The sequence below is a fragment of the Eleutherodactylus coqui genome, chromosome 3, assembly GCF_035609145.1.
Source record: "Eleutherodactylus coqui strain aEleCoq1 chromosome 3, aEleCoq1.hap1, whole genome shotgun sequence".
NCBI classification, from domain to species: domain Eukaryota; kingdom Metazoa; phylum Chordata; class Amphibia; order Anura; family Eleutherodactylidae; genus Eleutherodactylus; species Eleutherodactylus coqui.
Genome location: NC_089839.1, coordinates 30,086,217 through 30,110,499, shown reverse-complemented (window position 1 = coordinate 30,110,499; position 24,283 = coordinate 30,086,217). Strand labels below are relative to the sequence as shown.

The following is a 24,283-nucleotide window of genomic DNA, read 5'->3' as shown; positions in this document are numbered from 1 at the left end:
GTTGGGTATGGTGGTGTGAGGGGAGGAAATGAACATCAGGAGATCGTCTGCAAATATTGAGAGTTTGTCGTGAACCGACACAAACTCAATCCCCTTTATATTAGGATTATTGCAGAGTTAAATAGCCAAAGGTTTGATGGCTAGGATGAAGAGTAAAGGGGACAAAGGGCAAATCTGTCAAGTCCCCTGCTGGATGGGGAATATATCAGAGCAGAAACTCCTGTAACACAGAAAGGCTCTGGGATGGGCATATAGAATCTGCAACCATGTGAGGAACTCGCCAGGGAACCCCCAATGTTCAAGGACCGAGAATAAGTATGCCTAGCCCAAAGTGTCAAAAGCTTTCTGTATATCAAGTGATAGTAACATGGCTGGGAAACCTCTCGTTTTGCAAAGATGAGTGAGGTGGGTCACTCTGCGAATGCTGTCTGGGGCCTGACAACCTGGGGCAAAGCCCACTTGATCTTTAACAGGTAGTGAAGGAAGGGCAATATTTAAACTCACCGCTAGCATGGTGGTAAGAAGTTTCATATCTACATTTATTAGGGAAATCAGGTGATAGGAGGTCATCAAGTCATGTTGCCTCGGAGCTCTTTTGGGGTGCTGCGATCACCTGACTGTGGATTACTTCTGGACGTTGCAGTACTGTTCACTCTGGTTCCAGGTGTAGATTTAGGAGGTGAGGGGGGGGAGGTGATGAAGTAGCGGAATCCAGCTGAGCCAACATTAAGAGCCATTATTAATCTTTTATGTCAGTCTTTCAAGCAGCTCCTGATAAATCACCTTCCGCTCAAGTTGCTGTGGCTCAAACTGATGGTAGTAATATAAACAAGAGCCTCGGCAGCATCGAGGGTGCAAATCCATAAAATGAATTATTCTCCCATCACATATAACACAGTGGTAGTTCCATCGGGACGCCGGATGGTACTGGCAGACATGGAGAGCAGGGGAGAGGCTGGAGAACTGGCATCTACAGATTATTACATGTAATTATTTTCTGAAACACCTGTGGAGGGATGGAAACTTTGTCTGTGCTAATTTTCTATTGTTTTTTGGTTTTATGTGTTAGACTATATAAATGTTAGGCATTGCATGTTGTAACTAAGCTTGACAAAGGCCACAGGCCGAAACGTTGTTGTGTTATATGTGATGGGACAATAAGCCATTTTATGGATTTGCACCCTTGATACTGCCGAGGCTCCCATTTATATTGCTGGACATTTCCGGGCATGAGGATTCGGTCTCCCATATACTTTGGCTGCTGCATCTTTAGCCTGACATGATTTGGGGTTCACAGTGGTGCTGTTCACGTGAATTTTATCATTTTACTCGAACTGATGGTAGTTTCATCAATGTGACCATCACTTTAGCAGCAATAATTGCAACAAAACAGAAATAATGGGAGGATTTAGTACACATGCAGGTCATCTCTGGTCTCAGTACAGCCTCTCTACTGACTGCATTTACTTTAGTTCAAATTAATATGTTCTATGATGATCCGGAACACTAATCAGTAAAATGACAATTTTGTTCAAACATTTCCATACAAAATTGAGAATAATGACAAAGAGGACTTTGCTCACAGCATACAAGGGGAAAGCAAAGATCATGATCTCAGTCATTGGAGCAGTATGCTGGCTGGGTAATACAGATCTGGTCTGGCTCCTGAACATTTAAGGCATGGAGACTGTGTCCACATGGTCAGCACATTGTAATAGTTTGGCATTCTGGGGACTTTTGAGTGCAATATTATTTTATGGTAAGAGTCCTCAAGGGGATAACTTGTAAATCAGAAGACCTCTTTAGGCTGGGTTTCCGCACTGCGTTCACCGCAAAAGTTCAAAGTCCCACACACCCATGGTAGCCATAGGCTGCATGTGGTGTGTCGAATGCATGTTGTAAAAGCAGCCTGTTAACTGAGCCTTAGGCAAGTAGATCATACAATTAAGCTCCACACCTGTTAAACGTACTACAATTTGAACATTAAAATGGCTTGCCCCATGTGAGTTCTCTGATGTTGCACAAAATTTGATTTCTGACTAAAACATTTCCCACATTCTGAACATGAAAATGGCTTCTCCCCTGTGTGAGTTCTTAGATGTTGGACAAGATTTGCTTTGTTGCCAAAACATTTCCCACATTCAGGACATGAAAATGGCTTCTCCCCTGTGTGAACTCTTAGATGTATCACAAAATTCGACTTTTGACTAAAACATTTCCCACATTCAGGACATGAATATGGCTTCTCTCTTCTGTGAGTTCTTTGATGCTTAACAAGATCCAGTTTCTGGCTAAAACATTTCCAACATTCAGAACATGAAAATGGCTTATCCCCTGTGTGAGTTCTCTGATAGTGTGCATCAAGAGTGGATTTCTTGCGAAAAGTTTTCCTGCATTCAGGACATGGAAATGACCTCTCACCAGTGTGAGTTCTTTGGTAATGTGAAGCAAGACTTGATTTCTGACGAAAACATTTCCCACATTCTAAACATGAAAATGGCTTCTCTCCTGTATGAATTCTCAGATGTTCAACAAGATATGATTTGTTGCTGAAACACTTACCACATTCTGAACATGAAAATGGTTTCTCTCCTGTGTGAATTCTCTGATGTATAGCAAGAGCTGATTTCTGGCTAAAGCATTTCCCACATTCTAAACATGAAAATGGCTTCTCCCCTGTGTGAGTTCTCAGATGTTCCAGAAGATATAATTTTATACTAAAACACTTCCCACATTCTGAACATAAAAATGGCTTCTCCGCTGTGTGAGATCTCTGATGATGTTTATGAAGACCCAATTTCTGGCTAAAACACTTTCCACATTCGGGGCATAAAAATGGCTTCTCTCCAGTGTGAGTTCTCTGATAATGTTTATCAAGACCCAATTTCTGGTTAAAACATTTCCCACAATCTATACATAAAAATGGCTTTTCTCCTGTGTGAGTTTTTAGATGTCCAACAAGATTTGATTTTTGACTAAAACACTTCCCACATTCAGGACATGAAAATGGCTTTTCTCCTGTGTGAGCTTTCTGGTGTCTCAGAAAATTTGATTTCTGACTAAAACATTTATCACATTCTGAACATGAAAATGGGCTTTCATCTCTGTGAATTCTCTCTTCTTGCAAAAAAAGTTTAGATTTATTTACAAAAGGTTTCTCACATGCTAATATTTCCTCCTGTTTATGCCCAATTATTTGTTGGTCAATCAGTGATTGATTAGGTGAGGGTTTCCTGTGACCAGCACCATCAGTGGATAGATCTCTGTCAATGACTAAGGATACATTAGGGGTTATTGAATCAGCTTGTTTGTTATCATCTACTTCATCATATGGAGATATGAGATGTCCATGGAAGTTTCTCATCCAATCTGCACCTGGGAAAAAATAAATAAAAATGTATTTTTTTCCGAAACAATTTTTTTTTCTAATTAAGCATTCACGCTTTATTGAGACAAAAGAAAGAAGGAATGAAACAAAGCAAATGGGCATGCAAGAAAATGGATAATGTACAACTTCAGTAATTAAATCACATGTACTTGTATGAAAATGATGAGCTTTCAAGGAAAAAGATCATAATGTTTGCGAGTATTTTGTCTGCAGAGGTACCGGAACATAATCCCTAGTAAAAACAGAGACAAGTACTAAAAAACATCAATATAAGAAATGTATTCCCTCTGCTCCCATTCTCTTCCCTGCAATTTAATAGCATTTAAGACAGCTACCCATTACTCTCCAAATGTTTTATGGCCTTTGTAATAGTTATACCAAAACCTGACAAATACTACACTGACTGTCATAATTGCAGATCAATATTGTTACGGCTGGTGGTGCCCTCCCAGCTTGATTACTTTCATTTTCCATTCTGTGTGTCAAAAGCCATACTGCCTCTGCTCCTGTCTGTGCTACCCATAGGTTTCACATGTGTGGCGGATTCACCTCTCAATAGGCTTTCCTATCCCTGTTCAATCCTGGTCTCTCCTGGGTTATTTAAGGCATACCTCCCCAGTGGATAATGCCTGAACAATAGATCTTGTTTGCTCCTGCAAAGGTGTTATTGATTGCTGCCTGATTACTGGTTTTAATCCTATCCTGTTCACCCAGCTTTCCCGTCTTCTCCTGTCCTGACCTCGGCTAGTTATATAACCACATTTTGCCTGATTATCTCCTGCCTTGACCCCATCTATCAGTTTATGTCTTTGCCAGTCCTTCTAGTATCCCACTATGGAGAATCTAAGCTGTCCATGTCAGCTGCTACTGCAGCAAGACTACTTATGGGGTAACAGTCTGGGAACCCCTGAAAGCAAAATCAGTTCCCACTTGGAAGATGTAAAATATTAATAGTAGGCAACCTCTGGGTGCTGCCCTCAGGAGTAGCCCAAAATCAAATCGGTTAGTGGTAAAGTGGGTCCACACACACTGCATGACAATTGCTTAGACCATGGAGCCCGCTGAGGTTCCTCTGCTTGAGAAACAAAATCTGGCCAAGGAGCTCCCAGGACCAGCTGATGCACAATCTGCTCATTGTCACTACCTGTCTGGATGCATTGAACCCAGCAGATATTCCGCTAACCAACTCTCTTGTTTCACAGCCAGGACTCAGTTCACATGCAGGCAGTGCTGGTTTACATCTCTACCATCATCATATGATGGAGATCTGAAGACCTGTCAAGGCTTTCTGAACCAGTGTACTGTACACTTTGAGATACAGGTTTCTCAGTGGCCTTTATTGTCTCCCTTCTCTCTAGAGAAGCATTGATATTGATAACCCCTCTCTGGGACCAAAGTGATCCTATTACCATCAACATACAGAACTTTTTGGCTTCCTTTTGGAGGGTCTTTGAGGAACCAGAATGCACCTCTTCTTCTGCATCTGCCCTGTTATGCTTCGCCCAGGGTTCCATGACGGTAGGCAAGTATGAAATCCAGTTCCATATCCTGGTTACAGAATTATAATGGAACAACAGGGCTCTTGTTCTGGATGATCTGATCAGTCTGCTATCTCGCATAGACATTCAGTTTAGGAAGTAAATGACAGAGTCAACTTGTGAGAGAAGGTTGTCAGGTCGGACACCTACATTTCAGATGCCTTTTCTATTATTTACACCAGTTCCTGCTGAAGAATCCATGCAAGTAGAAAGAATGAGGTTGTTTCCAGAAGAACATCAGAGAAAATGCAGAAGTAACCTGTTTCTCTATTGTATTGACCAGGGCCAATAGGTACAAGGGTTTCTGGTCAAGTAGGGAAACTCTGGTGCCCAGGACTAGTTGGAGAAGCTACTCTAAGTGTGAGACTCCTATCTGAAATTTACATTGCTTTTATTTCTGTGGTAACATCCACTTTTCTGAACAGACTTATCTTAACTATTTGTCTGCAGGCAATTTTCTGCATCAGGCAGTGGTTGTCCAGTATCACATACTAACTGTTAGTCTGGAGAAACAGCTGCCCCATGCTTCAGTGAATGAAGAATCCCTTCCAGACATAGTCAAGTATATCACCACTCCTCTGATTCTCCAAGTCAAAGTTCTGCATACAGAGGAGATCACCTTCTATATCTTGCTAAAGTCCCTCAGCCTTCTGCTCTTGGGTCTGTATTGGCTATGTAAGCATGCTCCATTGATTGGAGTACAGGCCAAGTCACTCCTTGGGGTTCCTCCTGTCAATCACATTGCCTATCTTTGATAGGTCCTTATGCTTTCCATAAGGCTTCAGTACCTTAAGAACTGATTAGTCTGGCTGCTCTGCATGCTAACTTCGCTATTACATTCAACAAAAGCGAATGAAGACTTTCTCACCTCACAGGCTTATGACTACTCTACCGACCTGCTACCTGGCACTACCCCTCCTCGGTGTTGTGTATAGTCACCGACTCTCCCAGAGACATAATCTTTGCCGGCTTGCAATAAGGAAGATTTGGACAGGTGTTTCATAAGCCAGTCTTCCTCCCCAGCTGGCACTGATGTCTTTATCATGAAGGATTTATCTCTTTGACCCTACGTTGACTACTGTGGTATGAATGCAACCACTGTAAAGAATAAATGTCACTTGCCATTGATAAACAAGCTCTTTGACAGGATCTTTGGAGCCAAGTAAAACCTATGGGGTGTGTACAAGCTGGTCTGTCTCAGAGAGGTTGATGAATGGAAAACAGCCCTTAATGCTAGGAGTATTTCGTCATGCCCTTAAGCCACTGTACAGTGCCCTTAGTCTTTTAAGAATTAATTGAAGACTTTGTTTCAATACAAAACAAAATTATTTACTGCCTGGAAATTGGATAAAACAAAACAAAAAGATGGTATACTCGCCTGTCTATGGACACGGGGACACAGGCGAGTGGCTTCTACAGCCCCATCCGCAGAATGGATATCTGCTGGAAGTCAGATGACTACTGCGGCCAAGCAGAGACCGCAGCATCACCATCCAAACTGTGACATCAGACCTCACACTTGTTAGAATTTAGCATTCCTGCAAGAGAAATGTCTGACCTTTTAACATGCCTTATAACAATGGCTGGAAATATAAGCCAAAGCCAGTTTTATGCAGAAGGTTAAAGATAACCATGTACAGACAGACTGTTTTGGGGCTTTTGCCCTTTATCAGTCTAATGTAGGTTGCTGGTTGGCTGGGTGACAGGCCTATGACGTGGGTCTTATAAATCTCACACCTAATAGGTACTCTCCCTAGGCCATATAGAAATCTACTGTGTACTGATGAGGGGAAAAAAACCCAAATGTCTGTCTGTACATGGTTATTTTTTCCTTCTGGGGAAGACTCTGGCTTTGGCTTGTATTCCCAGACATTGTTAGAAGCCCTTTTAAAAAGGTCCGACATTGACTTGTACCTACCTTCTAATAAGTGGTGCTGTAGAGGCATTATTCCATCTTTCCATTTGTAGGACCAAGTCTAAAACACCAGAGGCCTACCAAACTTCTGTTATCACTGTCTGTTCCAGAATTCCCATGGCAAAACATTGCAATGTGTTTCATTATGTACCTTCCTTGTTCCAGTGGTTGTTCAATTATCTGGCTGGTAGTGGATCAGTTTTCTAAGAGGACACCTCTTGTTCCTTTGCATGGCCCTCACTTAGCTACCTGTCTTGCCCATTTTTTGTGCATCTTTTCACTGTACAGTTTGCTGTTTTATTGTATCTCACAGAAGGGTATAATTCACATCTGTGTTATACAGAGTTTTGTGTGGTCTACTGCATGCCAAGTTAGACTTTTCATCAGCCTACCATTCTCAATTCAACAGGCAAGTGAACATATGGATAAGACTTTGGGGAACTATCCACGTTTTGTACTCTTCTGCATGATGATTGGGTCTCATTTCTTCCCTGGGCAGAGTTCTGTTATAATAATCATGTAAGGGAGTTTACTGGAGCCTCTCCCTTCTTCAAAGTTTACAGGTAGCATGCTTGCATTCTTCTTTTTGTTGTCTCTGCTTTGTAAGTGTCAACAGCCAATGTCACCCACTAAGAATTCCTTAGAATCTGGCAAGACACTACTGGGACTTCTATGTCTCAAGTAGCTATTTGAATGACATATACCCCTTAAAGCTTCCAATTCATAGTCAGATCTCTAGGTCTCCTGTCCTGATTCTGGTTTCTACTGGTACTGAAAAGGAATTTAAAGTTAAAGAGATTTTGAATGCTAAAAAGATCAAGGGTAAGCAGTATTATTTAATGGACTGAAAAAGCTTTGGTCCTGAGAGAGCTCTTGGGAGCCCTGGGTCTTCTAAAGAAGTTTCATTTGTATGCTTGACCAAAAGAGATGGGATTGTAAGGAAGGAAGGGGAATTGTCCTGGCTGCTAATGTCTCTCCTTAACTCTCCAGCTCTTCAAATCACAGTTGTCGGCTCCAATTTTCCATTGTGCAATAGAAGTCACACAGTCTCCGGTCCTCTCTATGCTAACCCCGGCATTTGAAAGACTAGTGTGTGTACCTCAGCTTTCCTGTCCCTGGTCTCTCCTGGGATATTTAAGGAACCCCCCCTACTAGACAGTGCATGAGCAATAGGTTCTGTTTGGTCCTGCAAAGGCGTTATTGATTATTGCCTGATCACTGGTTTTGACCAGAACCTGTTCACCCAAGTTTCCCATCAACTCCTGTCCTGACCTCAGCTAGTCATTAGAAATTGAAATGCAGTAAATAAAAGATCCAGCACACTGTAGAATTTCAGATGAACATGACTTATTCAAACAGACTAAGTAAGAACAGTTTCATCGGGGAAAAAACTACTTATGCATTTCGAGTGTCACAGATTAAAATTTTCCTAGCCACAAAACACAATCAACTTTCAATTGAAACATTTTGTGTACTCTTGTAACCATCGATATGCTCAGAATTAGCGATGAACAAACCAAACCAGTGAAATCCTGCGACGGGGCAAACCAAGTTTGGTTCAGCATAAACCAGAATCAAGTTTTTAGCAAAGTTTTGCCTAAAACAGAGTTTTAGTGGTTCAGTTTACTCAACACTAGTCCTTTGACACTGGTCTATAACATTGTCTATACAAGCCGTATAACACTCTCAGCAGTGCAGATCATCTGATGAATAAACAACTTATATTTGCAGAACTGTGGTTTTCTTCTTCATTTCTGTACAGTTTCTAAATCATTCCCTGACTAGAAGGCCAAATGCGAGTAACTACTTCTTATAGACGGTTACAAGTGCTGATATTACCTTTATATGATATAACTATCACTATGAATCTGCATTTGTGTTATATTAGTATTCATCCATATTGTATCACATTGCACACCAGCATGAAGGAACATGATGGAATATTACGGAACTTAATGCATTATTAATATTAATAGTCATAATAATGATCAGGAGGAAAACATTTTTCTGAACTCCTCATTAATAGAGGAATTAACAATTAAACAAGATTTATTAAAGTCTCTTACCGTTCACTGATACCGATAGGAGTTTATCAAGTTCACTCTTTGTCTCTTCATAACATCCCTGCAAGAATCCCACAAGAAGACATAAGAAAAGAGAAAAAGACCTGATTTATCTTCTATCCAGGCTAATGCCCAAAACCCCTAGAAGACATGAACTAATCTGCCCAAGGAGAAGGGTCTGCCCAAGTGGTGATCAAACTGCATCAACAGTCGACCAAGTATCTTACACATCACTTTGCTGCATGAAATGCTCAGAGTCTATCTTGCAGTGGACGCTCTGCTTATTACCACCAGTTCTGAGTTTATTCAACAGAATCACAGCTTTTACAGTAAAGAAGCCTTTTACCAACTCTGGAAATGGAACCATCTTTCCTTCAGTCAGAAACTGCCACTCTCATCCTTTGCAGTGACCTTAGTGTGAAAAGTGTAAATGTGGTGCAAGCATGGAAGACAGTTTTCTGCTATAACTTGCACCTGGAAACTGTTGCGTTTTGAATAGTAAACAAGTACCAGGATTCTTACATTTACATGTTTGTAAAATGTTATCATGTCCCCTTAGAATTACCTTCTGAAGACTCAAGAAATCTCATTACTTTTATTCTTTGCTAATTACCGAGTTTCTACCGGCTTCCTATCAATTATCTTGCTCCTTTTTGCGCCTTTTTTCCCAGCTCTGGTGCCCCAAACTGAAGTCCATATTCCATAGAAGACTCCACTTATGTTCTCTGAGGCATTTAGATCATGCACCTAACTAGTGAGGAAGTGACTTTCCAATACGTGATAGTATTCTGTCTTAGAAGCAGCTGCCTGGCATTGTGCTGTTATTTATTCTACGATTTATATGAACGTTGCAGAACTTTACGTTTTTCCACACTGATTCTCCAAACAGGTGGAAGTTTATCAACCCTGCAGTGTGGATCCTGGTTTCATTTATGAAACCAGAAACCATTCATAGCCGCAACCAACCACAGCCAACAATAACCAGATGACATAGCGCACACAGTATACTACACTGCAGCTAGAGAAGATTAGTAGAAAGCTCCATTACATCAACCTGTAGAGGATTTACAGAAATCTCAGCTTCATCTACCTGATGATCCAGTGGGACATGTTCCTCTTCCTCTGGACAATCCTGGGAATATAGAGGACTGGGACATCTCTCTGGGGGATTTCTCTGACTAGATCCATCTAGAGGAAATAACCAGAGAGACTGAATACATTATGTATCTGATGATCAGATGATGGTGAGACTAGCCGACCATCAAAACTGTACTCTACAATAAAGGGAGGTCTCCTCTTACCCGGTGATGTGAGGGGCTGCAGATCCTCCATCTTGATAACATTGTACAGATCCTGGTGTCCTAAATATTCCCACTCCTCAGTCTTGACATCTGGACAATCCTGGGAATATAGAGGACTGGGACATCTCTCTGGTGGATTCCTCTGCCTGGATCCATCTAGAGGAAATAACCACAGAGACTGAATACATTATATATCTGATGATCAGATGATGGCGAGACTAGCCGACCCTCAAAACTGTCCTTCACAATAAATAAAGGTCTCCTCTTACCTGGTGATGTGAGGGGCTGCTGATCCTCCATCTTAATAACATTGTACAGATCCTTGTGTCCTAAATATTCCCACTTCTCAGTCTTGACATCTGCACAATCCTGGGAATATAGAGGACTGGGACATCTCTCTGGGGGATTTCTCTGACTGGATCCATCTATAAGAAATAACCAGAGACTGAATACATTGTATATCTGATGATCAGATGATGGTGAGACTAGCCGACCCTCAAAACTGTCCTCTACAGTAAATAAAGGTCTCCTCTTACCCGGTGATGTGAGGGGCTGCTGATCCTCCATCATGACCTCCTTGTACAGATCCTTGTGTCCTTCTAAATACTCCCACTCCTCCATGGAGAAATAGACTGTGACGTCCTGACACCTTATAGGAACCTGACACACACAATATACCGTCATCCTCCAGACTCCTCCCTTGGCGGTATTATATAACGTCCCCCATTCCCAGCAGCGCTCACCTCTCCGGTCAGCAGCTCAGTGATCCTCTGGGTAAGTTCTAGGATCTTCTGCTCATGTATCAGTGAATGGGGTGAAGGCTCGGTGATGGGGCTCTGGGTCCGGCTCCGTCCTCCTGACACACGGGGGGTCACACACTCACCAGACCACTTCTTCACTACTGTGTAATCCTGTGGATGGTGAGACACTGATCACTACATGGAGGCTAAGAATCCTTCACCTTTCCCGTCATTCCCCTGTTTATTACTAGAGATAAGAGTGACATCCTGTGAAGCTCTCACCTCCCCAGTTATCCAGTAGATTATCTCCAGGGTAAGGTCTAATATCCGGGCAGCCATGTGGTCTCTGTGCTTCTCCATCCTTGGTGGGTCATTGATGGAAAGGATCATCATATTTGGTGATGTCACAGTCATGCAATCACTTACATATATGAGATAGATGGTGTTAATATGGATACAGGGCCTTTAGTGATGTCACAGTCATGTGACAAGTTATATACATGGGATGGATGATGTACATGTTAGCAGCTGCAGGACCTTTGATGAGATCACAGTCACATGACAGGTTGTGGCCGTCACTGCTTTACTCCTCCCCTCAGGCAGATCACATGATCATGACATCATCCCAAGGTCCTGTAGTCACTAGGATATAACATCTATAACAATAATAATAATAATCTTTCTTTGTATAGCGCCAACATATTCCGCAGCGCTTACAAAGATGAGGTAATACAGAAAGACAAAAGTACAAAAATTACAGAACCACGGTTACATAGTAATCAGCTGATGGAAACAGTAGGGGTGAGGGTCCTGCTCCAACAAGGGGCTGGAGATGTGCACTGTATGGCGAGGTGGAGAGTGGGGGGTGATATACACATAGACAGTGGTCAGATGTTTGGCCGTGTGACGGCAGAATCGGTGTGACTGCAGGAGCGGTTTATGATGGCTGGCAGGGATTGCAGTCAGTAGGTCAGGGAGCATGTTATCAGGCGGAGTACAGAGGGGTTTGTTTAGGAAATTCGGTATGCCTCCCTGAAGAGGTGCGTTTTTAGAGCACGCCTGAAGTTCTGCGAGTCCTGGATTGCCCGGGTATCCTTTAGTAGTGCGTTCCAGAGGACCGGTGCTGCTCTGGAGAAGTCTTGTAGGCGGGAATGAGAAGTTTGAATTAAAGGGGAACTCAGTCTGGTTTCGTTAGCAGAGCGGAGAGCCCGGGCTGGTTGATGGATTGAGATGAGGGAGGCAATATAGTGGGGCGCTGCACTGTGGAGGGCTTTGTGGATGAAGGTAGCGAGTTTAAAATGAATTCTGTATTTAACGGGCAGCCAGTGCAATGACCGGCACAGGGCAGAGGCGTCCGAGTAGCAGCTGGACAGGAAGATGAGCCTGGCTGCCGCATTCAGGATGGATTGGAGAGGGCAGAGTCTGGTGCAGGGGAGGCCGATCAGCAACGAGTTGCAATAATTGAGCCGGGAGTGGATGAGGGCAACAGTAAGCGTTTTTAACGTCTCCACAGTGAGAAAAGAACAGATTCTTGCGATGTTCTTGAGGTGCAGCTGACATGTTTGGGCCAGAGATTGGATGTAGGGAGTAAAAGAGAGATAAGAATCGAATATGACCCCAAGGCAGCGGGCGTGTTGTCTGGGAGTTATGGTGGCGCCACACACTGAGATAGAGATTTCAGGATGAGGTCGGTTAGTGTGAATTAGCAAGTGTAAAGTGTGATTGTTCTCAGTGAGAGAAACCAAGTAATCTTGTAGATCAGGAGTCCCCAACTCCAGTCCTCAGGGACCACCAACAGGTCATGTTTTCAGGATATCCTATGGTAAGAACCCCCGTGGCAATGTCTGAGGCACCGACAATAATTACATCACCTGTGCAACACTGAGGAAATCCTGAAAACATGACCTGTTGGCGGTCCCTGAGGACTGGAGTTGGGGAACCCTGTTGTAGATCACACTTTGCTCTACAGGCTAAAGGCCCATTTAGACACAAGGATGATCACTCAACAAAACAGTCTGAGCTATGATTTGGCATAGCTACTAATGATGTCAATTAGCTGCTAATGTCCATTAGCAGATAATTAACATCATTTGCATGTTAATGAGTCTCCAGGAGATGTATTTACAGAACAGCCTGTGGTCTCTTCTTTAAATACACTTCATTTGTTCTGCAGTGGGCTGCTGGCTAATAACAATGTCATCAGCGCTGCCCATGGAGAACTCAGTCTGCTGTCTCTGCTATCAAGAACCATGAATTTCACGCTCACATGAAATCCATTGTTCAGCAGAAACCAAACAATGGTAGGATTTAGACACAACGATTAGGCCATCATTTGGACGAATTTTGAGCGATAGTCGTTGGGTCTAAATCAGCCTTAACACGGTACCACACCTTTCTTTCTATTTTAGCAAGTGTAGTTTCAGCCAATATGTATATGTGTATAGAGTATTACTACAGGGGAGTAGTATGTATATTTACTCCTATATTGGGACAGTATAGCTCCTTATTTATTACAGGGGGACAGAATGGATTCATACATTACTACAGGGGGACATTACGGCTATTTATTACTATATGGGGACATTACAGTTATTTATTAGTACAGGAGGAACATTGCGGTTATTTATTTCTACAGTGGATAGGTATGGCTATTAATTCCTACAGGGGAACAGTATAGCTATATATTACTACAGCAGGGCCAGATTAAGGCTAAGGCTCCACAGTATGAAACAGTCAATTATGCGCCCCCAGGCATGTTTAGATTTGCTAAAGCAAAACTCCTGCAGCGCACTGTCACATTTTCAGGCCATGCCCTTTTTACACTGTGTTACATCCTATGTATCTCCTTCCAGTAACAGTACTTACTAGTGACCGCTTCATAGTAGTAGTACCTCTCAAAGTCAGTTACTAGCTCTACATAGTGACATTGATTACAATGTATTTACCTTCAGTGATCACAGGTGACGTCAGCCTCATTTTCATTGTCTTGTTTTCTTCTCTATCCGCACCCAGACCGTCACAATGACTCCTCCTGACCACAACTTGTCTCTGCAGAATTTGACACACAGAAATCTTTGGCTCCTCGCTTTTCCATCACCCTCCCTACGTTTTCTCACAGTGCTACACAATTTGTAGTGCCCCAGATAGTAATTAAGAAAAATTATTACTGCCCCCAATTGGGACTCAGGCTACATCATTACTAACACTGCCTAAAAAGCCCATAAAGTGCATTAGCTTGATAATACACTCACTAAAACGTAACCTTTATTTTTAATCTAATTTATTCAATTAATAAAAAGTATACAAGACCTCTAAGGGCTCCTATAAACTCTTTATTAGGATTCAACCATTATATCTGTCATGATCCCAATCTGACTGTCTCTGAAGATATGCAAGCACAAATTGCCGCTAAAATATATAAACCTATTGCCCCCTCCAGACATGTTTTGTTGCAGCAGCATCTCTATGGGGCAGGGTTATGTATCAATCACTGAGTGACCAAATTACGTGCCAGGATCAAATATGGAAGCCGCCATACAAAACTAGCAATATCACAGAGTAACAATAAAGTTTTAATGGATGTCAATTATTAAATAATCATACCATGAACCACCATTATATATATATATATATATATATATATATATATAGTCTAAGAAAAACAGAAAGACCAGACTCATTAGATCACTGAGCAGTGGGAAAATATTCTCATTAGATCACTGAGCAGTGGGAAAATATTCCCTGGTCAGATGGATCCAGATTGGAAAGTCAAATTTGGCACAAGCAGCATGATTAGATATCAACAGTTTAGGCTACTGAAAGCAGATAAATGGTATGTGGAATGTTCTCATGGCACTCCTGGGTTCATTATTCCTGCAAACAATTTCAACACCTAGTGAAATCTATGCAATCCGTCTGAACACGCTGACTCAGCTAAATCTAACCTGTGTGGACATACGCACTGCCACGTGGTGGAGCCGTGAGTTAATGGTGTGGTGACTTCACCATACCGTTACCTCACTGATTCATCAGCTATCATTCTATTATATAGTTACTTTCTAAGGCTCCTGTGTTACGTTCATGTACATTTAAAGCTGCCAAGAGCGTAGCTTTACTTTCTATCAGCTACACTTATAATTAGGTTTTAGTTAGTCCATCGCTTACTATGTGAGTGTTAGCTCTTACTGTTCCCTGATGAACCCACTGAAGGTGTAGGGGAAACTGCATCAGAATATTTTAATTATTCATAAGCTTATATACAAATTGTTGTCTGGTAGACTGATACCTTCATATATGGAACACTTTGAAGCTTTATGACTTTATATACAAATTTCTCTTTGGCGGACTTATTATATTTTCTAGATCATAACTCAGATATTATGTTTATCAAAATTGGAGAATGGAACAATGATAGTCTTTTCCTAACCATTACCTTTATAGCATGGAAGATCTGGACTTCCCCAGATTGATTTATCTACATGTTCCCACAGACTATAGTATAAGGCATAAGAGAGAAAGGCTGGCAAACAGGATTGTCTTTTTCAGGGCAGGTGCCCAAAGTACGTAGCAGATTAAATAAGATAACATTAGGTGTTTTTTCTATTTTATGTATTAAAAATTAAGTTTTAACACATAAACAAAGGTATTTTTGGGCTTTTGAATATTAGATTGGATTAGGATTTCATTGACAACTTTGTGGAGTTTACTTATGCAGTTATGTGGAGGATATACAAAGAAGGGTATCATCAAAGACATCTAGCGAAAGGGTATCCTTTGGACATAACTTGTCGAAAATAGGGACAGAGAAGGAATACAATGAAGTAAACTGCAGTCAAATGCAATAGCGGTGCTCCAACTAACGTGTTGAAGGTCACAACTCATAGTTCCTAAGTTCGAGTGTGCTTTAACAGCAGAAGACCAATTTGAATGCCATTGCTGTCTAAAAAAAAAAAACAGAAATACAAGACTCCAGTGGGCAAAGAAGGGCAAAAATTAGATCACCAAGCAGTCAAAAAATTGCCTAGTCAGATGAATTCAGATTTCTGTTGTACTATAGCGGTGGGAAAGTCAAATTTGGCAGAACGCAACAAATTTAGAAACTTTCCTGACAGATGTCAACAGTTCAGGCTAATGGAGGCAGGCTTATGGTGTAAGGAATGCTTTCTTGGCAAACCTTGAGTTCAATATTCCTGCATAACTAATTTATCACATAGTGGAATCTATGCAAGGACCATTTGCTGCTGTTCTGAAGAACAAATGGGGTCCAACGTACTACTAGATGTGGGTCTCTAATAAAGTGGTCATTCAGTGTAAATGGGAGTTTACGTAGATAAGAAATAATGTTAGCTTTCTTGGATATGTGGGGTTGAAACTTGAGAGAGGGAGGGGAGGGTAAGAGATTCTCTAATTTTGTGTAATTTGTTTTCACTTTGCTTTATGTCAATACAATTAGTCGCAAAGGCAAATTAGTAGTTGTACTGGCTCCTAGAATGTATCCATTTAATCATAATCTTTAATTCTGTAAAATTCATTTAAGTTAATAATTAAGTTAATAAATATCATATTAAGTTGAAACTTCAAGGACGTTTACTGTTAGCTTTCCAAATGTATATAGATTTAGGCAACGGCACACTGACCTTCTGATAAATTATTCCTCTTGGTTTATTCACCACATGTGAGCATGCAACATTTTGTACATTCACAGAGACAGTGCCTATGCAATCAGAGTGTCCTCATATAGTAGTCTGGCATAGCTCCTTTGAAAACTCCTACCAGCACCATTGTGTTATAACACAGGTCCACAGAAAGCATTGTAGGTTCAACAGTAAGACACATTAACATTTACTACAATATGCACATTAAATGGCTTTTCTCATGTGTGAGTTTTCAGATGTTTAATGAGAACCGATTTCCTCCCAAAACACTTCCCACATTGAGAACATGAAAATGGCCTCTCCCCTGTGTGAATTTTCTGATGAACCACAAGATTTGATTTCTGACCAAAACATTTCCCACAGTCAGTACATAAAAATGGCTTTGCCCCTGTGTGAATTTTTAGATGATGTTTGGCAAGACCCGCTTTCTGACGAAAACATTTCCCACATTCTGAACATGAAAATCGCTTCTCTCTTGTATGAGTTCTCTGATGTTCCACAAGATTTGACCTCTGACCAAAACATTTCCCACATTCTAAACATGGAAATGGCTTCAGCCCTGTGTGAATTCTTAGATGTTCCACAAGAATTGATTTCTGACCAAAACATTTTCCACATTCAGAACATGAAAATGGTTTCTCTATTGTGTGAGTTCTCTGCTGATGATTAGCAAGATATGATTTCTTGCCGAAACATTTGCCACATTCTGAACATGTAAATGGTTTCACTCCTGTGTGAATTCTTAGATGCTCCACAAGATGTACTTTTTGAGCAAAACACTTCCCACACTCAGGACATGAAAATGGTTTCTCCCCTGTGTGAGTTCTCTGATGTTTAACAAGAACCGATTTCTGGCTAAAGCTTTTCGCACATTCAGGACATGAAAATGGCTTCTCCCCTGTGTGAGTTCTCTGATGTTTAACAAGATTTGATTGATGGCTAAAACATTTTCCACATTCAGAACATGAAAATGGCTTTTCCCCTGTGTGAGTTCTTAGATGCTTCACAGCACTTGATTTGAGGCTAAAACATTTCCCACATTCTGAGCATGAAAATAACCTTCCATCTCTATGAATTCTCTCCTGCAAAGAAATTTTAAATTTCTTTTTTAAAGGTTTCCCACGTGGAACTACTTCCTCCCGTGTAGGTTCAGTTATTGGTTGGCTAATCAGTGATTGATTAGTTGAAGGTTTCATGTGACTAGTGGTATCAGTATATAGATCTCCACTATGACAGGCTAAGGGTACATTGGTAGTTACTGAGTTAGCTTCTGTCATGTTATCTTCTATTTCATGATACGGAGATGCAAGATGCCCATGAGAGCCTCTCCACCAGTCTTCACCTGGAAAATATAAATTTATTTTGCAAGTCAAAAATAATAGTTTTTTTTTAAATTAACCCATCAAGCTTTATTGAGACAAGAGCAAGGAAATATAAAGTAAAATAGATAAGCTTTTAAACTGCTAAAACAAAAAGGCAACGAAGAAGAAATAAAAAGCTCTAAACAAAAAAAAAACTAAATTATATAAAAAGAAAATAAAAGCAGAAAAGGTGGAAACAAAGAGACTCATTGACAAAGAGCAAAACTAACTCTAAACTGTTCTTCAATTATATAAATAGTAAGAAAGACAAACTAAAAGTGTTGACTCTTTAAAAAATAATGGGGGAAACGTTGTAGAGGGTAATGGTGAGAAAGCAAATCTATTAAACACTTTTTTCTCCAGTAAATTCACAGATGAATATAAAGTGTTAGCTGAAATGCAGAGTGATAACTCTCCATTAAACCTACCAGTCTAAAGTTTGTTTTACATGGTACAATTGTCGTGTAAGTCACTCAAGCCTGATTAGCAATAAATCGCTGATTGAATCTTTCATGCAGACCATAAAATCATCACTGGTGTGCCGCTGCATAGAGTTTAAAGCAGTCTGTCGTTCATCTTATGACTGCCTATATACTGTGAATAGAGGTGGGCGGCAGTACGATTTCCAGTCTGCTCCACCTCCATTCACTAGGAGATGATCCTTCTGTGTAAAAGCACAGAAGCAATCATCATTCGGACAGTCATCCCGAGGAAGAGAGGCTTAACCCAGGAAGAAGTGCAGAGCCGCCTTTAAAATCTTAAAATAGACAAATCATTTGGTCCTGATGGCATACACTCTTGGGTTTTAATGCAATTAAGGAATGTTGTAGAGTGATAAATCTTTGTTTCTTATATTAAATGGACTCTGTAGTGATGGGATTTATTCCACTGGATTGAAAAGGTGGTCAGAAAGTGAACCTGAAAACTATAAGCCAGTAAGTTTAACTTCTATTGTAGGTAAAATGTTTGAAGGGTTTCTAAAAGACGCTACGCTGGAGTACTTCAAGAAAAATAGCTGTATAACTCCATATCAGCATGAGATACGAAGGTACTGTACTGTGATACTAATCTTGTAAGCTCCAACAAGGAGGTAAGTTCTAGACTGGACCGGGAAGAGTCATTTGATCTTGTATCTCTTGATTTTTCCAAAGCGTTTGATTCTATACTGCATAAAAGGTTGGTATATAAAATGAGAATGCTTGGTATGGGTGAGAATGTGTGTAAGTGGGTAAGTAATTGATTAACTGATCTTCCCTGTGCTATTGGGGGGAAAAAAGAATGCATGCTATCTATAAGCAGAGAGAGATGGTGAGGGAACGCATAGCTAACTTAAATGAATTCAAGTCTTAAGGTCCAGATGAATTACATCCTAGGATACTAAAGGAAGCAGTGGAAATAATTGCTGAACCACTCACCATAATCTTTGAAAATTCCTGGAGAACAGAAGTCTCAGAAGATATGGACAACATTTGCCCTTTTCCAATCTTCAAAAAAGGGAAGAAGGTGGATCTAGGAAACTACAGGCCTGTGAGCCTGACTTCTATACTGGGAAAGATCTTTGAACAAATTATTAAACAGCATGTATGCAAGTACTTGGATGAAAATGGAGTAATTAACCAGAGCCAGCATGGGTTTGTCACAAACAAGTCATGCCAGACGAATTTAATTTCCTTCTTTGACAGAATCACCGACTGGGTTGATCAGGGAAATGTGGTGGATATAGTATATCTTGACTTTAGTAAAGCATTTGACAAATTATCTCATACAATTACCTCATACAAAAATTACCAAATATGGGATTAACAAGGCAACTGTTAGGTGGATTCGCAAATGGCTAAGTGATCGTACTCAAAGAGTGGTCATAAATGGCTACACATCCAAGTGGAAGAATGTATCAAGTGGGGTACCACAAGGCTGTCCTAGGCCCAGTGTTGTTCAACATTTTTATAAATGATCTGGCGGAGGGAATTGATGGGAAACTGATCAAATTTGCTGACGACATAAAGCTAGGAGGGATAACTAACACTCGGAAAGAGAGGGAGAGTATTCAAAAAGATCTAGAAAAGCGTGAACAGTTGGTGGTGACTAACAGGATGGTATTTAACAAGGAGAAATGCATCTGGGCAAGAAAATGAAAAAAGCACAAACAGAATGGGAGGAATTAGGTTAAGCAGCAGCACATGTGAAAAAGACTTGGGTATACTAATAGATCATAGACTGAACATGAGTCAACATTGTGATGCAGCAGCCAAAAAGGCAAACACAATTCTGGGATGTATTAAGAGAAACATAGAGTCTAGATCACATCAGGTAATTACCCCCTTCTACTCTTCCTTAGTCAGACCTCATCTGGAATACTGTGTCCAGTTCTGGGCACCCCACTTTAAAAAAGACACAGAGAAACTGGAGCAAGTTTAAAGAAGAATTACCAAGATGCTGAGCCGTCTGCAAATCGTGTCCTATGAGGAATGGTTAAAGGATCTGGGAATGTTTAGCTTGCAGAAGAGAAGGCTGAGAGGAGACTTAATAGCTGTCTACAAATATCTGAAGGGCTGTCACAGTGCAGAGGGATCAGCCCTATTTCATTTGCACAAGGAAAGACTAGAAGCAATGGTATGAAGCTGAATGGGAGGAGACACAAATTAGATATTAGAAAAAACTTTCTGATAGTGAGGGTGATCAATGAGTGGAACAGGTTACCACGGGAGGGGGCGAGTTCTTCAATGGAAGTGTTCAAACAAAGGCTGGACAAATATCTGTCTGGGATGATTTAGTGATCCTGCACTGAGCAGGGGGTTGGACCTGATGACCCTGGAGGTCCCTTTCAACTCTACCATTCTGTGATTCTATGATAATTGGCTCAGTGGTAGAAAGCAAAGTGTGGTTATTAATGGTACATACTCGGATTGGGTCACTTTTACTAGTGGAGTACCACAGTGGGTGGTATTCGGACCTATTTCTTTTTATATATTTATTAATGATCCTTGAAGAGGGATTGTACAGTAAAATATCATTTGCTGAAGATACAAAACTATGTAAGGTAATTAACACAAGAGAGAACAGTATCCGGTTGGAAATGGATCCGGATAAGTTGGGGCCTTGGGCAAAAAAGGTTAACACAGAAAATGTAAGGTTATGCACATGGGCAGAGGAAATACATGTCACCATTATGCACTAAATGCAAAACTACTGTGCAAAACCGACATGGTAAAGGACTTGGGAATTTTAGTTAACTATAAACTTAACTGGGGGTGTGTGGCTTGGGCATAGCACCATGGGGAAGCTCCTTCCACGAGCAACTGAACTGGATGCTGCGGCTCCTCCAATACTACAGCCAGCATTATAAATCAGAGATCCCTTAGATACAGGTAGAAAATGGGGAAGAAGACGGGGTGCAAAAGACAGACTGCTGCTAACACGGATAGCATTATTGAGAGGTACCTGTACTCCCAGTCGCTCCCTTTATCACCAGCAGTGGATCTACACATGGCGCCGCCGCATCACTCACTATCATCTCCTTCCTCCTGCCCTGACATCGGGGTGGCAGATGGCAGTACATCCCCGTTCACTGGAGGCTTCTTCCCTAAGCCCCGGGTCTGCGGCCACAGGATATGGTCAGGCGCCATTGTACTAATCACCGGAGGTTCTCTCTTCAGATCCCAGAGATAGAACTGCAAAATCCAACATGGTGCAACTACACCACTCATCACCAGCAGCCTGGGAGCCGGGGATGCCGATAGTGCGCCACTGTGCCACTTGGGGACGGCCCCTTGCTTAAGTCCTGGAGCTGGGGCTCAGGACATCCATCAGGCTGCAGTCCCCACAGCTCTTGCAGCCTTTTGCCAGTACAGGAAGAGCACACAGGCTCCATCAGAGACCAACGCTGCACAGCATAAGCTATCAGGGAAGAGACTGGCTAATGTGAGCCCAGGCAGGTAGTTGCATATAGGGAGCATCCAGGACGCCCCCATCTACCGGTACCACTGAATGGCTGACTCAGACTGACGGGACAGAGTCTTACAGGCTGCACATAAGCTCTCAGCCTCAATGAACTGCATCATTATTAAAAAGACTCTGACAGTACAGAGACCTGGGGCCCTGTCAGTGGGGCTGAGATAGAGTGGGACATTCCTCCTTCCAATTCTATATATTCTCTGCTGGGTTTCAATTCTCCAGACAGACCCATCTATTCCTCTTTGGGGGCCACCAGGACTTCTCTGGCCATCATAGATCTTCAGAATCTTCTTCACGAATTACCTACCAAAGAAGACTTTGAGCCTATGCTCCATTGTGTGGTATCTAGGCAGGAAAATGTCATTGCAGTATTTAAAACAGAACTCTGCTCAATCGCCCAGTGCGTGTTGATCACAGAACAAGCCTCCTTTATGTTAGATCTCCGTGTGACCAAAATTGCGGAAACACTAGCATCACAATGTGCCTTTAACACGGCAATTTTACTCCAAGTGGGTGATCAGGAAAATAGGGGCTGTAGAAACAACATTAAATCCCAAAGTCTGTACCCCCCTTCAGATCTCCGGAGTGCTATAATGATTATCCTTAAAAAATTACTGGTCCGAACAGTCTATTGAGATTCAGATCCATGCCAAGAGATGCCCTGTGTAGAGTCCATCTCTTTAGAGAGAATAAGGAGATCTTATTACAAGCTTGAAGACAGGGCCCCATAGCATTTCAGAACACCAGTGTCCAGCTGCTTCAAGATATCTACCGATCTAGGGATGAGATGCCTGCTGAATCCGAGTCAGCTTGCCGAGCTGGGTGCAACATATAAATGGGTGCACCCCTTTCATCTTGTTATATGAAAGGACGGATTTATATTTTACCTGCATTCTCCAAATCAGGCTGCGAATTTGGCCCAATTCCTGGACCTAGAGAATTTATCTATTCCAGATTGGCTAGTTTTCCTGTTACCTTCTATGCAGCAACAACGCTTGCCCCAGCAAAATAGATAAAAACCCAACCTCCAGACTCTTGACGTTCAACTTTGGATAACAACAGCGAGCCTCCATGACCACGCTCTACATCTGAAGAATGAAAGTTATGCATGCCGAAATCCACTGACACAGCAAATATTCGGAGGTTTTGAGTTTCTGTTTATTCCATGTGACTTTTCCGAGTATGTTATGGTAGGAGAAAGGTAAATATTTGAACTGCTTGAGTCCTTCCTTATCTCCCTTTATGCCCTGGTGGTAGCACAAACTGGGAAATTCTCCCCTATTTAAATGTTAGACCTCATTTGTGCTCCCCTGCTGGCAGGCTCAGTAGACCTCCTGTCACCCCTATCGGGTGAATATAGGTGTAGACCTTTCTCCTAGCAATTTGTCAATCTATAATTGCCCGAGTTTATTTTCCCTAATCCTTCTGCTGTCTCCTTCCTTAACTTATCTGAGATCACTGTCCTTTTGCCATAGCTAGGGAGCCCGTGGTTGTCCCGGGGATGCTCTCCAGTGTCTGCTTTTCCACTCTGCCAATTAGTTTGGTGACTCACAGGCCACTGCGGACAGTTGCCCGGCTGTCTGGGACTTACCACTTCCACTTGTTCTACCTGTTACCGGATTAGCTAGGATCAGTTTTAGGGCAAGCATGGATATTTTTGCTTGTTTAATTTTTCTTCCCTTTTCGTTTCTTTAGGGCGGGAATCCTGATATGCGCGTCGTCTTCTTTGCTATACTCAATACTCGGGGCCTCAACTCACCAGAGAAGAGATCCTTCCTCCTTCTGTGGAGCAAAAGGATCCAGTTAGCTTTCCTTCAGCAAATCCATTTCAAAGAAGGCTTGGTTCCTATCCTTTGTTCTCCTAGGCACCCCGATGCCTACCACAGTTGTTACCATAACACAAGGGCCAGAGGTGTGAGTATTCTCATCTCCTGGGGAGGGGGGATCATGGGAACTGAATGATTTCCAGTCTGATAGAGAGGGACAGTTCCTATTTGTCAAGGGGAAATTGGCAGGTCGTACCTTTACCTTTGTGAATGTATATCTACCAAATTCCAACCAGCTGCCGCCTTAGATGACATTCTAGTAAAGTTGGATGAGTTCTCGAAGGGCACCCTGCTGGTGGGAGGGAATTTTAATGTAGCACTTGATTCCCTTTCTGTATAGCTTTCTCTTATCTCTGTTGTATTAACCATCGTCTCCAGTCATATAAGTAAATGGATGTTTGGCACACAGCTCATTCAGATGGGAGAGGCTATACATTCTCTTCGCCAGTTTACAATGTCTAATCACAGCTTGGCTACTTTTTTTTAATGCATTACCTATCTGGTCAAGATTGGGTCTCTCGAGTAAATCTGATGTTGGTCTCC

General features: G+C 41.7%; 1 protein-coding gene across 1 annotated transcript in view; it reads right to left on the bottom strand.

The window, feature by feature from the left end:
• Positions 1-24,283, bottom strand: part of LOC136620115 (oocyte zinc finger protein XlCOF7.1-like) — an 80,683-nt gene that overhangs the window by 31,694 nt on the left and 24,706 nt on the right. Inside the window, exons 7-15 of the mRNA XM_066594835.1 lie at positions 16,822-17,941; positions 11,228-11,408; positions 10,949-11,116; positions 10,742-10,865; positions 10,475-10,630; positions 10,206-10,361; positions 9,995-10,092; positions 8,908-8,965; positions 2,024-3,375 (exon numbers count right to left, since the gene is read on the bottom strand). Coding sequence (XP_066450932.1) covers positions 2,024-3,375; positions 8,908-8,965; positions 9,995-10,092; positions 10,206-10,361; positions 10,475-10,630; positions 10,742-10,865; positions 10,949-11,116; positions 11,228-11,408; positions 16,822-17,941 — 3,413 coding nt within the window. The remainder of the gene's footprint in view (positions 1-2,023; positions 3,376-8,907; positions 8,966-9,994; positions 10,093-10,205; positions 10,362-10,474; positions 10,631-10,741; positions 10,866-10,948; positions 11,117-11,227; positions 11,409-16,821; positions 17,942-24,283) is intronic.